The sequence below is a fragment of the Hipposideros armiger genome, unplaced genomic scaffold (genome assembly GCF_001890085.2).
Source record: "Hipposideros armiger isolate ML-2016 unplaced genomic scaffold, ASM189008v1 scaffold_467, whole genome shotgun sequence".
NCBI lineage: Eukaryota > Metazoa > Chordata > Mammalia > Chiroptera > Hipposideridae > Hipposideros > Hipposideros armiger.
In genome coordinates, this window is record NW_017731817.1 from 1,200,997 (window position 1) to 1,219,453 (window position 18,457).

The window sequence follows — 18,457 nt, forward strand, 5'->3', positions numbered from 1 at the left end:
GTCCTCCACAACTAGACTGAAGAACAAAAGGACAGCAACTTGTTCCCCAACGCTGTTCCCTCCCCCAATTCCCCAATAAAATCTTAAAAAACAACAACAACAGACTACTGATATACTCAGAAGCATGGACGAATCTCTCACATGGGGCAAAAGCACCCAGATGCAAAAGATTATATGCTGTCTAATCCCATTTATGTGAGATCCAAGAATAGGCAAAACAAATGCATGATGCAAGAAAAAAGAAAGTGGTTACTTTAGAAGTAGGGAGGAGATGGGATTGACTGGAAAGAGGCATGAGGGAACTTTTGGGAGTGACATTTGAGGACTGACAATTAAGTTCACAAACTCACCACCATGCACTTACATTGGCAGCACAGTGCACACAGCTCTGTAAGGTTTCATAATCTTAGTATATCAGTGTCTCACAGCTGTGTTCCTGTTGACATGTGGCAATGTCTTGCTGAGTGACATTCATTGTTGCGTGTTTTTGTGTGCCATTGCGAGAATGTCTGAACTCGAATTAGAGCAACAAACATTAAATTTCTTGTTAAACTTGGCAAGAGTGGAAGTGAAATCAGGGATATGTTAGTCCAAGTTTATGGGGATAATGCCATGAGGAAAACGGCAGTGTACAAATGGATTAAACATTTTCTGGAGAAGAGAGAACGTGTCACTGATGAAAAGAAGTCAGGGTGGCCAGTAACGAGTAGAACTGATGAAAACATTGCAAAAATACATCTAATTGTGCATCAAAATTGTCGATTGACTATTTGTCAGTGAGAAGCATAGCAGACCAAGTAAATATCGATAGAGAAACAGGAAAATCTTAATTGAAAATCTTGGCATGAGAAAGGTGTGTGCAAAAATGGTCCTGAAGGAGCTCACCAATGAACAAAAGCAAAGGAGAGTCGAAGTTTGCCAAGACCTTTTGGGGAGGCAAGATGATGTTTTGGGCCATGTTATCACTGGTGATGAAACATGGGTGTGCCAATATAACCCTGAAACAAAGCATCAAAGTGCACAATGAAGTCAGCCAATTCTCCACAACCAAAAAAGTTCCCTTCAGTCCAAATCAAGAGTCAAAACGATGTTGCTAACCTTTTTTGATATCAGAGGGATTATTCATTATGAATTTGTACCAGCTAGGCAAACAGTTAACCAATTTTACTATTTGGAAGTGCTGAAACGGCTGCGTTAAAAAGTTAGATGAAATTGACCCGAACTTTTTGCCAACAATTCATGGCTCTTGCATTATGAATATGCACCAGCTCACACAGCACTGTCCGTGAGGGAGTTTTTAGCCAGTAAACAAATAACTGTATTGGAACACCCTCCCTACTCACCTGATCTGGCCCCCAGTGACTTCTTTCTTTACCCGAAGATAAAGGAAATATTTAAAGGAAGGCATTTTGATGACATTCAGGACATTCAGGGTAATGTGACAACAACTCTGATGGCCATTCCAGAAAAAGAGTTCCAAAATTGCTTTGAAGGGTGGACTAGGCACTGGCATCAGTGCCTATCTTCCCAAGGGGAGTACTTTGAAGGTGACCATAGTGACATTCAGCAATGAGGTATGTAGCACTCTTTCTAGGATGAGTTCGAGAACTTAATTGTCTTACCTCGTAAATGTCCTAGGTCTTGTTTGGGTGGTGATCACATGAATATATTCATACTCAAAGATCATCAAACTGAACATTTAAAAATAAACTTTAAAAAAAACAATAAAATGAATAGTTTTTTATATGTAGTCACATATTTGCCATTTTGATGATCTTAATTCTTTCTTGTAGACCTAAGTTTCTCTCATTTTTAAAGAATATTTTCCCTGAAAATAGGACTTTGGGTTGAGAGTCTCCTCTTCCCCTTCTTTTAGCCCTTTAAAAAAAGTCACTCCACTGCCTCTGGTCTCTGTGTGTATCTGATATGGTTAACTGTCATTCACATCCCTGCTTCTCTGGATGTAATGTGTGTCTTTATCTAGTTGCTTTTACTATTGGGTTGTCGGAAAAGTCATGATGCATTTTTGCAACGAAAAACAGAAAAAATACATCATGACTTTTCTGACAACCCAATATTTCATGTTTATCTTTGCTTTTCAGCAGTTTGACTATGATGTGCTTAGGTGTGGTTTGGCTATTTGTATTTATCCTGTTTGGGGTTCACTTAGTTTCCTGGGTCTGCAGGCTGCTCTTTTTAAACCAGATTTGGGACGTTTTGCCCATCATTTTCTCAAATATATATTTTTTCTCTTCAATCTCTCTCTGTCATTTCTTTCTGAAAATCCAGTTATGCGTTTGTTAGAATGCTTGATGTAGTCCTACAGGTCACTGACACTTCAATTTTTAGTTTTTCTCCCACTCCATTCTTTTGATTAGATACCTGTTGATTGTCTTGAACTCACTGACACTTTTTTCTGCAGTCTCCAATTTGCCGTAAAGACCATCCAGTGATTTTTCATTTTAGGGATTCTACTTTTGGGTTCTAACATTTCCATTTGGTTCTTTTCTATAGTTTTAATTTCTCTCTTGCCCTTCCTTACCTATTTACTCATTATGTTTCTCCTTTTCTACAAGTGCTTGAACATGTTTATAATAGCCTTTAAAATTTCTTATCTGCTAGTTCCAACATCTGGGTTATTGCAATACCCATTTCTATTGACTACTTTCTCCTTGATTATGGGTCCTGCTTCTCTGTATGTCTAATTGTAAAAAGAGTATATGTTCGTCATTGCAGATGACATATTGTAGGGAGTTTGTATTACATCATCTTTCTTGAACAGGTGTTGAATTTGTTGGCAGGCAGATAAATTACCAGACTCCTTTGATTCTGTCAGGCTTGGTCTTGCTCTTTCTTCGGGTGGTAAAACTTCAGTTTGTCTTTCATCCTGGAGAGACCCTTACTCTAGGTCATGGTCTTTACTCCTAACTCCTGGTCTTTCTCGGGTCTTGACTGATTGTTCAAGGTGCACAGGGAGTTCTCCGCACCCAGGCTGGGCTGTGGAGTGCGGATGTCTCCCAGCACTGCACAACCGCTGGTACCTCTATTCAGCTCTCAGTCCTGCAGCAGCGCCATCTGCGGGACTCCCTATGCACAGCCCAGCCTCTAAGAACTTGTAGGAACCTCCCCCGCCCCCACTGCTCGAATCCCTGGGGCCCTGCTCTGCTCACCTTACTCCTCTGCAGTTCTCGGCCCCACAATTTCTAGCTACTCTAATCACCTTGAACTCTGCTCTCTGCTTCTTTAGCTCAGCCAAATGGTGGTAATCGCCTGGAGCACCTCTCTGTTCTATGGTCTGATAAGTGGCCCCAGGCAGAAAGCTGGGGCTTAAATGGGTCTCAGTGTGTTTCCCTGTTTTCAAGGATGGCATGCCTTTGGTGTCCATTGCCCAATGCCTGCAAACAGCTGTCTCATACATTTGTCTGTTTTATAGCTGTATATATTGGGATGTCAAGTCCAGTATTAGTTATTCTATTACGGCTGGAAGCAGAAGTCTGGGCATAGGTAGTTTGTACAAGCTTGCAGGTGATTCTAATAGGCTACCGTCTCCTCCCCCGGGGATCCTTGGCTAAGAATTAATGTCCTAGAAAAGCAAGAGTCATGCAGATGGCTGCCCCAGGCTATCTCAATGAGACACCATCGTTATTTATAGCACAGGATTGATTTGGGGCCACTACGCAGTCTTCTGATAACAATATTAGCTTCTAGGTAGGTCTGCCTAAAAGGAGATGTATCTCTCATTATAAATTAATAAGTTAGTAATTTCGTTTTCTACATCAGGCTCCAGTAAACTTAGTTAAACGGAGTTTCCTTGACAGTCAGAGCCATTCTTGGTGTACTAACAAAGGAAATAAAAAAAGTTGGATCACAGTGAAATCCACCAAAGTAAATGCCCACACCTCACCACCAGCCTGGTCTCTCCATGTGGACCCATTCTTCTGATTAGCCAAACTCTGGCCGCATTCTGCATTATCAGCTTTATTTATTTATTTATTTATTTATTTATTTATTTATTTATTTATTTATTTATTTATTTTTAAAGAACACTGTTGTGCTAAGGAGTCCTGAGATCATGATCAGATTTATTGTTACTGTAATCTAGTAAGTCTTTACATGGCTACTTGCAATACAGAATTGGTTGAGTTACTTTCTTCACCAGAGCTAGTTTCCCAAAGACCTGACACTTGGCTGAAAAACTGCAATTTTGATCAAAAAGAGTGACTTGAATATTTTAAGCATATTCTGTAATCTATATATTATTTTGTCCAAATAAACTGCCACATTAAGCAAACAGATTGGTAGTACTTGTGAACACCAGAATATGGTTCTCGTAAGTATCTGCAGTTTTTTGAATGAATGATAATTCAGAGTGGCATTAGACAAGAAAAATCAAATGTTAAAAAACCTATGAAGAGAGAATCGTTTAAGTCTTGTATCCAAAACACTGCCCCTGCTTTTTATTCAAGTAGTTTAAAGATTTTTATAACACAAACTCATTTGCCTTTGTCCTCTTGCTAAGGGATAGCCACATGGAAAACCCCACTGTCTTCACTATTTTCCTGTTTCCCAATGGAGAGATTAAGTCAATGAAATGTTGTCATTAGCGTTGTTTCTGTAATTGATCAAGTGTATGGAAGAGTCACTTCTTCACTGACTCCATTTCCTTTATGCTCAGCTGTTTTACTCCTAAAAGACTTTCCTGCACCCCTGACTGGGTTACAAACCCTCCTCTGGGCTTTCAGACCTCTAGCACCTTAGTACACTGGATCTAAATTATCTGCTTAGGTGTCTGTCTCTCCAACACACAGGTGCTCCCTGAGGTTGGAGACTGTATCACATCCCTCTTTGACTTCTGGCACACTAACAGGTATATCTTCATCAATCAAGTTCATAAAATGAAGCAGTGAATGCTCCACATTCAATGTGCTCAGCCCTGGCCCGGGGCTCAAAATACAAAGAAAAATAAGAAGGAATCTGTGTGCCTGAGAAACTCGCAAGGGGGGATGATTATATTTGCATAGTTTGGATGTTACTGTCTGTCATTTAAAATACATATTTTGCAAGATGCTCTTCAGTAATTTTCAGGTTAGATCTATATAGCATGTCATGTCTTCCTCTTGCTTCTTACTATCTTCCCCAGACACTAACTGAGATCTTACAACAGGAAGGCAGCACTCCGTGGTCATGGAGGATAAGGCCCAGCTCTGTTGTTCCTCACAGTTATATGACGTGGAGTTTGCGTTTATTCCCTATAACCACGATTTACTCATCGTTAAAATGATGGTGGTGGTATTATCTACCTTACCTTTCTCTCGGGATTGCTGTCAGAATCAGATAAAATAGTGTGTGGAAGCGCTCTGTAAGCTGGACACCACTGTAAATGTTAGGTTTATGAAGTCACCATTTTATGGATCAGCTGAGTCCAAGTTTCAAGAAGCTGCTTGTCCTCAGGGTAGGTTAGGAGTAGCCCTTGGCATCCTGAGTTATTCTAGTCAGTCAGTTCCAGTTAGGGAAGGATTAAACCCAGAGATTTAAAAATACTAACTTTAACATATATCAGAAAGCAGAATTATCCTTATGTATAAAGGAGTGAACATTTCAGAGGATCACAAAATATAAAATAACTAAAATGCGCTATACAAGTAGACATCAAAGAATTTTATAAATGTCAAAGCAATGGTTGCTGTCAATTGGAATAAATCATGGTCTCAAAGAAAGCAGCAGTTTTGTGGGATTGTAGCTGATAATGCATTTTCCATGGCAACCAGACCATTTAAGGGGGTTTGCAGTTTTGGTATGACTGTGCATGGGTAAGCTCCTGTCTGGGATAGAAACTAAAATGACTTCAGAAAATTACATTTACTGGAATCAAATCTAATCATGGCAGTTGACATCACTGGTTTGAGTTTTTCCCAGCTCAGAATGAATAGAGTTTCCCTATGGGAGAGCTGGTAATTCCCAGATCTAGCCACGCTGAGTGGTCCATCTTGCAAAGAAAGCAGTATGTTTGAATTTATATTGTCACGCTCAAATTTCTGACAGTGTGCTAAACCTACTAGACCAAACCTTCTTTAAAATAACACTCCCCACCTCCCCACCACAGAACCCTGGATTCTAAGAGTCTATATTGGATTCCCCTCCATGTTGCAGAGCAAACTGAATGAGAACATTTGAGTCTGCTGATCAGAGAAAACTTTACATTCCCCAGAGTTTGAAATGCTATGTTTTTCTTTTCACTCATGTCAACATATTTTCTCATTTGCCTTGGGGTTTCTTCTTTGACTCATGGGTGTTTTTTTTTTTTTTTTAGAAGTATGTTGTTTAATTTCCAAATGTTTGGAGTTTTCCAGGTATTGTTGATTTATAGTCTAATTCTGTTATAGTCCAAAACATTTTGTATGATTTCAATTATTTAATATTATCTGAGGGCTGGCCGAGTGGCGCGATGGTTAAGAACTGGCTTGGGACGCCAGAGGGCTCCGGTTCGGATCCCACATATGAGGGCCAGTGACACTGCCCTCCACAGCTAAGATGCTGAACAACAGCTCAACCTGGAGCTGGGCTGCCGTGAGTCGCCGGCGACCGCATAGGCTGCAGCCCCTGTGGCAGTGGGTTGCCATGGGCTACTGTGTGTAGCCATCAGCCAGCGTGAGCGGCCAGCAGCTGCAGTGAGTGGCCGTCCAGAAGCTGGGGACTGATCTGCCTCACCTGGGAAGAGCGCAATGATGGTGCCAAATTGGCCCAGTGAAGCAACGTCCTCCACAGCTAGACTGAAGAGCAAAAAACGACAGCAACTTGTCTGTTCCCCTTCCCCCAATTCCCCAGCGCTGTTCCCATCCCCCCAATTCCCCAATTAAAAAAAAACAACTTAAAAAATTATCTGAGGCTTGTTTTATGGCTCAAAATATGGTCTATGTTGCTCAATGTTCTGTGTGCATTTAAAAAGGACATGTATTCTGCTGTTGTTGGATGGAGCACTTTTAATGTCAATTAGGTCAAGTTGGTTGAGAGTATCCTTCAGGTCTTTTATATCCCGACAGATTTTCTGTCTGTTTGTTCTATTGATACTGAGAGAGAAGTGCTTACATCTCCAACCATAATTGTGGGTTTGTCTCTTTCTCTTTTTAGGTCTATCAGTTTTTGCTTCATGTGATTTAAAGCTCTATTGTTAGGTACATATTTAGTATTGTTATGTCTTTTCAGTGAAATGACTCTCCTTTATCATTATGTAATGGCCGTGTTCATCCCTAGTAATATCATTGATCTGAAGTTTACTTTGTGTGATATTGTGTGATTTGATTGGTGTTAGCATAGTATATCTGTCTTCTATCCCTTTACGTTATCTACCTTTATTTTTGAAGTGGTTTTCTTTCAGGCAGCACATAGCCACATCTTGCTTTTTTATCCAATCTGACAAACCAGTCTTTTAACTGGTGTGCTTAGAAGAGGTATTTTTATAAATCAGAAGATGGGCATTATGTTTTGTGATCCCAAGATTAGTAATTTTTTTCTGAGGTGTCTTCTTACTTTTTGCATTTTGACTCAGCTTTTTTAAAGCAGTGAGAGGAAAGAAGACATCAGAGTCTAATCTGAAGTTTAAGGGAATTAGCATATACTGAGCCCCCACTATTAGCACATACAGAGCCAAATACTCTGCTGGACCATTTGCTCTCACTCACCTAGTATGACAGGACGATTCTCCCCAATTACTGATGGAGGCAATTCAGGCCCCATAGCACAGGCTGCTAGTACCCCCCCACACACACACACTATGTTCATTCTCCCCTCCCTCCATAGTAATAAAATAATATCTGGGCAAGGTCATCAGGAAACAAGAGCATATTTCCCAGTCTCCCTTGTGATGAGGTCTGCGTTGTGACTTAGTTCTGGCCAATGAGATAAAAGCTGAAGTGTAGTTCCTGGAAACTTTCCCCTAAAGAGAGCTGACTCACTCTGTCTGCTTCTGTGTCCATTCCTTCCTCCCTGCTACTACCTGGAACAGAGATATGATGACTGTGGCACCACTGCCACAGAGGACCATGGGGGAAGGGCCACAGTCTTGGGGGAGGGTGCGGGGTAGAACAGAGATCTGTAAGAAGCCTGGGCTCCCGTGGTCTTTGTGAGCAGAACCATACCTGCCTCTGGGTGCTTCCTCCTGACTTTTATATAAGAGAGGAAGAAAAATCTACCTCAATTAAACTACCACTACTGGGGGAGTCTGTTATAGGGGAGTCTGTTATTTGCCCCTGAACCCAACCCTAATGGATTAATCTAGGATCAACTGACATCACTCTGTGCGATAGAATCCCACTCTCTTCCATGTCAGGTCAGAGGCATACCAGCACCTTTTATGGTTTTTTGTGGAAGTCATATAGAATAGGGAGAGAAGTTAGTTTATTTTGTTTATCTGATGTTTTAATTTACTAAATTAAAAATCACTCCCCCCTCCCAAATTCGATGGGCTGGGGGTGCCATGGTAAAGATACATACTGTCTGGAGAAGAATCTAGACTTGGGTTTAAGACCTGACTCTGTCCCACACCAGCTGTAGGCTTTCAGGGAACTCAATCTGTCTGAGGCTCAATTTCCTATAAAATAAGGATACCAACACCTACTTCATGGAGTTGTTTGAGTGAATACGTAAGACATATTATGTGACAGAGCTTGGTAAGTGCTAAGAACTATGTAAATATAAAGGGTTATGATCATAAAATCGGAAGACTAAATTTTATGTTTAACCCTGACAGGTAAAATCACCTCACCAATACAGTGGTGTGTGTATATATGTGTGGGTTGCTAGTTATAAATGAGAATAAATTGAAAAATCCATTCTAGTTAGTAACTTAAAAATGTAATAAATATTAACTCAGTGCATACTGCTATAAACTTAGATTTCTATCATACCTTTATGTCAAAGCTTTTAGAATTCTTTAATATCTCTTTATTGTATATTGTAGAAAACATACAATTTTTCTTGCTTTGCTTCTACAGGCTGACTTTAATCGAAATGTGGATTTAACCACTTAGCTTTCTGTACAATACCTGAGAAACTTTCCCAGAACGATTGTTTTGTTAAACACTGCTTTCTGTTTTAAAACTCTGTTCAAGCTAAATGTTTTTAAAGTGTCCAGTAGAAGATAAAAAAGCTAAGTCCATTTTAAGTCTGAAGCTGGCAGAAAGATAAAAATCCACCGGCCTGGCTTGGGGTGGGACTAGCCGGAGCAGAGGTTATATTAAGCTCAAGAGAGGAAGGGGCTAAGAGAGGGTGATGGAAGCGGACGTGCAGGCAGAAGGCAGCTTCGTCCATCAGCACTGGCCGGTAAATGAGGCCAGAGGAGGACAGCTGGGGCGATTGGGAACCTCATAGACGACAGGTAATTTCACACCAGATTTAGAGTCGCAGCTTTGAGCATCCCTGAGGAAGGGATCTGGCAGGAGGCGTGCAAGTGGATTTAGCGTTGGTCCAACTTAGGTCTGCATATGCATCTCAACAGGCCTTCCAGTCTGGCTGGGAGCACGCTGGGGCCAACTAGGAGTATAAGCCAGAGGGCCCCTCTGAACCTAAGCAAGCACTGTATACGGTTTTCTGTCTGGCGGAGTTGATCTAGCTCATATGTTTTTAAGGCTCAGGCTTTCTAAAAAGGCAGCTTGGCTGGAGAGGGGACCATAAACATTCACCTCATGGGAGTTAACAACTTGTAGCATAAGGTCTCGAAAGGAAATAACCTGCTTCTAGAAAGAGCACCTTATACACCCATCTCAGTGTTTATACCTGGAAGAGTGAACCTTCAGTTATTCAGCATTTGACTTCCATTTGGAGAATGCCACTGTAACCAAAAATCAAAGCTACATTTTCTGGGAAATTTTAAAATGTGATTTAAAAAAAAATCAAACACTAAACCTGTTTCTAGCATTTTTGCTCGTCCTTCCCTGGACCTGGTGCTGGATTCTGGTTTCCTGGCGACCCACTTGCCTTTTTATCCCTCAACCACCATGGCTTGTGATAGGCTTTTCTGAGGTGGGCCCCATGAAGGCCAACTCCACAGACAGGGCCATCACCCCTGGAGGGTGACATGAGGATGAAATGCTTTTGAGAGGATGACCAGAGATCCCTGTCTCCACAGCGGGCACAACATAACACAGCCAATAGCAGTTTTGGCCACTCCACAGGGACTCTACCCTTGGCCCACAAAAACTCTATTCCAAAATACATCCTAGTACATAATTCGATATTATGTGTCTCTTCTCACGTTTGTGTGTGTGTGTGTGTGTGTGTGTGTGTGTGTGTGTGTGTGACAGAGAGAGAGAGAGAGCTTTAATTTCCTCTTTATAAGGCAAACCTAGCTACACTGAGATTAAATCCTATAATCTTTTGTCTAGATTTACAGAGTAAATGTCAAGGCCATATCACATACAGGTGAGTTTAAAACAAATGTAAAATCCTATAAAAATTATTGGTCCATACTTTTGAGAATATAGTCCAAGTAAGTAATACAAGAGGAAAAAAGTGATTTGCAAAGAGTATACTCATTGTTCAATAGAAAAAATAATGTTAAATACCCAAATACTCAAAGGGGAATAGTCGCTTTTTCTATTTTATCAGTATGATAGAATGTTATATAACTATTAAATGTCAAGTGTAAACTTTTTTTATACACAGGAAGAGGAATGGGGAAACAGAGTTTTTCCTTCCATAAGTGGACAGAATGGGTGACTCCTGACAATGATCACGGCATGGCATCCGTTGGTCCCGGGCACAGTCAGTGGGACAGGCAGCTTCCGTACGTGCTCAGTAATGGTGCTCTTTCCCTTCCTATGAGCATCTGCCCACATCTTAGACACTACAAGGCCTGTCTCAGATGGCCATTCTTCCATGGAGACTTTGATCGTAAGCTTGAGGCCATGAGTCAAATCTTGGTCCCCATTAACCGGAGCATAGCACTAGGTGGCTGTTGGCCCACTGGTGCCTTTGTGCAAATTAGAAAAAAGCACTTCTTCCTCTGTGGCAGCAACCCCAGGCTGGCCAGGGCACAGGGCTTTGTGAATGGCTGCAATGGAGATGGATTTCAGCCCCCCACTTAGAGGGGTGCCTTGTTCCATGATACAGTCTACACAATCCATGGGACCCTGCCTAGCCTGTGTCTCCTACGTACCGGGTGCTCAATAAATATCTGTTGAATGAATGAGTGGTCTGAGGTTAAAGAGAACTAAGTTTTTCTTGTTGGTGCTTCTTACAGATGTCCCAGCTTTAGCCAAGATCTTTGACCAAGCCCCTGTTTCCTGACCTTTAAAATGGGGTGGATAGACTACAGTTATTAAGACCCACAGTGGCTACATCTACAGTGCTCAGAACCTTGTTAAATGAGTAATTCCACACGTGGACAGTGTCTTCGCTAGGTGTGCTGTAATAATGCATTGGTCTTTGTCTCTAGTTCCTGGCATAGAGCTCCTAAAGCCCTTTGAGTTTCCTGAGTGATAGGAGTGTCTTGTTATTTATTCATAATGAGCTCCTATCAATCATACCAGAGTTTATGCTAATGAGGCGACTTACGGTGGGGCCCCTAGGATGGCCTCAAGATGGGGCTGGTTGCCAGAAAGATCAAGTGATGAGAGGATAGGAGCCTTCAGCCCCAATTACCCACCTCCGGAGAGAGGGGAAGCTGGAGATTGGGTTATAAAACTCTTGAATGAAGGATCTCGAGAGCTTCCAGGTTGGTGAGCACATCTAGGTACTGGCAGTGTGATGTGTCCGGAGACGGCATGGAAGCTCTGCGCCCCCATCCCTCAAATACCTCGCCCCATGCATCTCTTCCACTTGGGTGTTCCTGAGTTGTGTCCTTTATAATAAACTGGTAAAGATAAGTAAAGTGTATCCCTGAGTCTATGAGTCATTCTAGTGAATTATCAAACCTGAGGAGGAGGTTGTGGGAACCCCTGAATTGATAGCCGGTTGGTCAGAAGCACAGGTGGCCCCTGGGACTTGTGACTGGCATCTGAAGTGGGGGCAGTCACGGGACTGCCCTTGAACCTGTGGGGTCTGCGCTAACCCTGGGTACTTAGTGTCAGAATTGAATTGTTAGACACCCAGCTGGTATCAGAGGGCTGGTGGTTGGTGTGGGAAAATCTCCTGACATCTCATGTCAGAAGCAATATCAGAAAACATCAGTCATTAGGGATGTGCTCAGAGTTTACTTATAAACCAATTGCCAGCAAATTCCTACTCAAAAACTATTGCAGTCAGGGATTCTTAATCAGTGTGGGATAACATGTATCAAAATCTCTGGTAAGAAGAACCATTGAAACTATACACTGTAGAAGATTCTATAGTAGCTTCATCAGGGAAGTCACAAATGGGAATGTACTGTAAGTGTGCAGTGTGTCAGCAAACACACCAGGGGATTACTTTCTGTGGTTGGTTCCCAAAAGCCCCTCTAACCCAGACAGGAGCTGACTCAAGACTGACAGCTCCCGCCCGACAGGTAAAAGTGAAAGAAGAGAAGGAAGAGGGCTTTCCTCCCCTTTTCTTTGGGAGCCAGGCCACTCCTGTGTGTCATTTCAGAGTAGGTGGAATGTCTTTTGCATCTTCCCCGTCTGCACCCTTTCCCCGCCCACCTGGGTCTCTCTCCCTAGGAGCCCCTGCTGCCCAGAGCCCTCCGTATGGGACCCCACCCTTTCAAGCCCATCCCAAATCACCTGCTGCCTCTCCCTGTCCCTGACCCAAATCAAAACCCCTCTTCCTTCAATGTAGTTCATGGAGTCTCAAATTTCATTGTACTTACTAAGCACCATGGGAATTTAAAAAGATGCCTAGACCTCACCCTCAACTGTGATTTTGTTGCCCTAGGGTAGTTCCTGGAAATCAGTATTTTAAAAAGCAGTCCAGGTGATCCTAACATGCACCAGGGCTGAAAAACACAGAAAAGCTGGTTCTGGCCAAATGCTGAGCCTTTGAATTTCTGGGTGTGGGTGTGGACAACTGATGGATCCTTACAAGCAGATAACGGTAGAACTCAGGGCAGTGTTGTAACGGGTATGAAAAGTTTCAGCAGCAATTGTGAGATCTGGGGGACAGGCCAGCCCTGTTCTGGGATCGGATTTCCGTGCCCCTATACTGTTCTGGCTTTTTGCAGTTTCTTCACTTCTTCCAGGTCTGAAGTCACAGCCTTTAGAAATCCCACCTCCCCCACCTTCCCTCAGGGTCCCTCATTGCCCCCCAACTCCATTGGCCCCCATCAGCCTCAGCTGACAACAGATCTAAATAAAGGTAGGGCTGTCAGTCAGGAGGTAGGCTTGGCCATCTCCCTTTCTATATGACTAATTGTAACTCCAGTTTGTAAGCTCTTTTCCCTTCAAGGGAACACCTTGCAGGTCAAGACACTGGAGCTTCTGGACTTTACAGTTAACATTGATTGACCCTCATATGGCTGGGCTGAGTGGCCCTGGCCATGGTGCCACTGAGGCCATCCACCTTCCCCCACACACCATGGCTTTTTCACTTGGCAGACGATTTCTGTTTCTATTCTTAGCACTAATGCAGACATGAAATAAGATTTCAATACAAAAACTCAATGTAATCCTTGTGTGGTGCCTGCTGCATCCAGAAGCTTCCGGAAAGGACAGAGAAGGAAGTGGCTCTGGGTTTGGCACACTGACCCAGTTGGGTGAGGGTGCACACCCCAGGCTTGAAGCTCAGCCGCAGTGGGTGCAGACATCTTTCTGGGAAAGAATACACCCTAGAGTGGAAGATTTCCTCCTCTGCTTTCAGATGCAAGGAGCTACACACCTTATAGACATGAGTCATCTTTACAGAGTGGTTTATCACCAGCGTCTTCTCTGACTTTCCTTTTTATGAAGGGGAATAAGGAGGGACAGAAAGGTTAGCCTACTTGCTCGACTTGAACCTGGGTCATCTGCCTGCAGAGCCCATGCTTGGGACCCTAAGGCTCGGAACCACCTAAGTACTCATCCACTCCATGGAGACACACAGGCCCCTGTGGGGGCTTTCCAGGGGCTTCCCTCACTCACTGCCATCGCTGTTCCTGGCAGCCTCTCAGAAAACCTACATCCAGGTTCATGCCCTCAGCAGGGGCAGGCCAGGTGGAGGTGCTTGTGCCCCCGAGGCTGGGAAGGAGAAGAGTTATTAACTGGTTTCCTGCAGGGGCCCGCTCTCCTTAGAGGGGAGAGGAGGCCATTGCTGACCTTTCTCGAAGTCACAAAATTCACAGTGAAGAAAAAACAATTGTTTTAAAGTTACAAAAAAGGGTGTGGGGAGGATGCAAAATATATATTTGGACATCCCTACCCTGTCCACCGTACCTCCTTGGGGCCGGGCTCCCCAGAAAAGTCTGGCCCTCAGATTCCATGTCTACCTGCATGGCTGGCCTGGGGGAAAAGGCGCTGTGCCACCTACCAGGGACAGCTGGGACGGCTCCGTCCCCTCGCTGCTGGAGGAAGCCACACCTGGGCAGAGTGGGCCCTGCCCAGGACAGCACTGGATGAGGAGGAATGCTCACTGTAAAGAGAGGCACAGCAGGGCAAGGGACGGGGCGTGCTTATATCACCTTTGCTGCCGCTTCCTGGGGAAACAGAGGGGTCAAGAGAGGGAATGGCAAATATTTGGTCTGATGTTTGGCCTCAAGTGAAAACCCATCCCCCTTGACGTCTCCAGGGTCTCGGGATCGTCCTGCATTTGTGAGGTCTCTTAAGGTTCAGGCTGAACGCTACCATCCTATCAGCTGAAGACTAGGAGTTCCAACATGAACCCCAGCATTTTCAACCCACCCAAATTGTCATTGTTGACCTTGTTCTGTATCCTAGAGTATTTCGAGGCAGGGTGTAAGTGGCAGGCAGCCTCAGGATGCCTGCATCTTACGGAGAGTGCCTCGTGTTGTCCCACAAAGCTGGGCTGCTTCTCTGGGAGCCCTCCTGCCCAGGCGGTGCCTAAATAGAGGGGCACTTGTCACAGCATGCAACACAGATGGACGGAGGAACTGCCATCTGCGAAGAGCAGAGTCAAGGCCTGATTAGTTCCACTGTGAACTGTTAGGAAGCTGTCCTAACCACAGAAACGTGAAAATTATGGCTCCCTGCAAGGCTGCAGCAGCCACCGCCATGCCGTGCTGGGTAAGAGACTTCATTTGTCTGGGCAGGTTTGCCCCGGCTTATCACTGGAGACATAACTGCTTTTGTTACACATTCATTTACAGGTATCAGGAACAGGCATTCTCTCCGGGCATTGTTTTCAATGCCCTACTTACCAACTTCATCCCTGATGTTTGCAAGTTCGATTGACAGCTCTTTTTCTTTCACAAGGGCACTTTCATTCTGAAAAAACAAAACGGACACCAAGAGTCCCCTAGTTTTATGCTAGATAAGCACTTTCACATGTTTAATTAATGAAACATATTAAGCAAATATTTGTAAGTCTAGCCCTTAAGGAAATAATTTTCTCATTACATAAGCATATAAAAAATGTACAAAGCCAAGTCTGACTCATTCATTTGTATTGCATTCAAAGTGCAAAGCTTGCAATATAGTAATAGTATTAATAATATCTATACTGTGCTCTTGTATAAAACACCCTACAATACTTCTTTGTCCTACACATTAATCTACTGTTACATATTATTATACATGGTTAATTATTACAACTATTATGAAATTTTTGACCATGAAAATGTCCACACTATAATGCTCTGAGGGGCAAATGCTTATTTTACCACCGTTCCCTGAAACTTACCCTTTCGTCCACACAAGCATGGTCAGCTCCCTAATGAACAAGGAGCACAAAATGGAACACAAAACATTTCTCTTTGTAATAAGACCAACACCAAAATGTAAGGTTTCCGAGGTTTTTGTTTTGCCTTCTGCATCAATAGAAGGAATAAAAGGAAAACTCGCACTTGAAGTATTATTTAGTGCAAAGAACGCCATTTGTAACTAAATGACGGCTAAGTTGTTTTCATATCAGATACATTCTATGACATAAATGAGAGAAATAGTTGGAGCGATGCTGAATTTGTAATCTGGGTGATTGACTCACCATCAGCATTCACACTTCTTACTATTTTATTACTTATACTAGAATAACTAGGAAAGAGGTGCTATATAAATTCTCAAGTTAAGGTTCCCAAAAATACAGATTCTGTCATTCTGCGGAACATACTCCCAAAGCAAACATTTCTAAAGTAGGAATTTTGGCTAAAATGTGTACCAATCTCTAGCATGAATATTATCAGGGCCTTGTGAATGTTCTTTATTTATTAACCCCCTTTGACTTTGATTTCAGCACCTTTGAAGAAACTGTCAAATGTGACTAGACAGCTGTCACAGTCTCGTTTCTGTGTGTGCTGCACTGAGACCCAGGTAACACGCGTGTCACTTTGGGTTGAGGGGAGGGTCTCAGGTTATCCAAAGGGCATTTGCTAGGCAATGTCATCATTATAATGCCAAAATAAAACTGCAGAAAAAATTGAGAGTTATTTTAGTTTCAGGCATCAATAGTTATTAGCTTATGGTCCTCTTAGGAACAATGTAGCAATAATACATCCTTTGAGGGACAGTGGACTCTATCATATTCATGAAGCTCTTACCTTCCATCCCAGCCTGAGCATCCTTTCCTTCCCTGAATTTGAAGGCTAGCAAACCCACCTGAAGGTGTACATTGTCCTAAACACTAAGTGATGCTGTGGGTAGTCATGAGGGTTGAATAAATTAATATACGTGAAATAGTTACAATAGTGCCTGGCACTTAGCAAGCTCTATTCAAGTGTTGTTATTATAATTCCACTGTTTCCTTTTATTTTATTTGTATCCAGATAACACCCTGCAGCTAACAGGTGGTTTTCATATTATGTATCAAAATGTGTTTAAAATTGTTATACCAGTCTTACGCTTTTTTTTTTTTCCTTTAAGCATTTTCCTGGCTCTGCCCTGATTCTACTCTAAATTTGAAGACTGGAGAATCCAGAAGAGGGAACGTGTTCTAATCAGACAGATGCAGGATTATATGATCGTTCTAATAGCAGCATTATACGGCCAGCCAACATTGAACTTCTTACTACAAGTTAAGAAAATTGAGTGTTCTGGAGATGGTAAATTTCAGTATTTGCCCTGCAATCATCTTAAACTAGTGAAAAAGCTAACTCGTTTCTACCATCAAGAGTAATTGCGGGGCCGGCCGAGTGGCGCGATGGTTAAGTACTGGCTTGGGACGCCAGAGGACCCCGGTTCGGATCCCACATATGAGGGCCAGTGACACTGCCCTCCACAGCTAAGATGCTGAACAACAGCTCAACCTGGAGCTGGGCAGCTGTAAGTCTCCAGCGACGGCGTAGGCTGCAGCCCCTGCTGCAGTGGGTTGCCATGGGCTACCGTGTGTAGCCAGCAGCCAGCGTGAGCGGCCAGCAGCCGCAGTGAACGGCCGTCCAGAAGCTGGCGACTGATCTGCCTCACCCGGAAAGAGCGCAATGATGGTGCCAACTTGGGCCAGTGAAGCAACGTCCTCCACAACTAGACTGATGAAGAACAAAACGACAGCAACTTGTCTGTTCCCCTTCCTCCAATTCCCCAGCACTGTTCCCATCCCCCCAATTCCCCAATAAAAAAAAATCTTAAAAAAAAACAAGAGTAATTGCGGACACTCATTTCTTCAGTTCCCAAGCACAGCCAGAGGATTGAAATACTGTCCTTATCTGTTCACAGCATCACTAAAGTATTCACTCTGAGTGTGGAGTGGTGCAGACCTAGAGTGGGTTAGGCAAGGGACAACCAGAACTTAACAAAAAAACAAGCTAACTTGAATTTCTAACCCAAAGCCAAGGTTTCCCTCAGCGCCAGGTAGCACCCTTAGGAAAGGAGTCCTGGGGGATGTTAACATCCTGAGGGGTCTCCCCTGTCACAACAAACCACTGCACACTTTCCAGCCACAGGAGAATCAGACATTTTGGGAAGGGGTGGCCCGAAGGTCCTCAGTAGGGAAGAGGTGTTAGCTGCAGACAGTGCTGAGGACAGCAGAGATAGCTGATGAAGACTTTGGGACTTGAACTGTTTTGGTGAAAAGCTAATTCTGCTAACTGTGGCCAGACCTGCCCCTCCATCTTTGCTGTAGGAGAAACAAAGTGAGAGAAAAGAAGAAGAAAGAAAAGAAAGGGAGGGGATGGGAAGACAGGAGATATAAGGGGAAATAGAAATGAAACAGGTAAGACTGGAACCCTGTGTCCTCTCCACAGGGGGGAAGCACAGGCCATTGAGAGACTGAGCAGACTGAATGAACATGACCCCAAGCTACCCTCGTCCCCACCCTTTTGTAAGCACAGGCTGTAAAACCAACCAGTTTCAGACTGCATCAGATGGCTTACCAAGGAAGGGTCCGCTGACCAAGGTGGGTAACAAACCCAAGGGCTGAAATGTCAGTATTAACACAAACCTTTCCCAAATGCTTTCCACATGTCAGGCAC

The 18,457-nt window shown here is 43.4% G+C and overlaps 1 protein-coding gene across 1 annotated transcript in view; it reads right to left on the reverse strand.

Moving 5' to 3' along the window:
* The window catches only part of MTUS2 (microtubule associated scaffold protein 2), a 69,666-nt gene that overhangs the window by 43,091 nt on the left and 8,118 nt on the right, over positions 1 to 18,457 (reverse strand). The window contains exon 2 of the mRNA XM_019666364.1: positions 15,257 to 15,323. Within this exon, the coding sequence (XP_019521909.1) occupies positions 15,257 to 15,323 (67 nt within the window). The remainder of the gene's footprint in view (positions 1 to 15,256; positions 15,324 to 18,457) is intronic.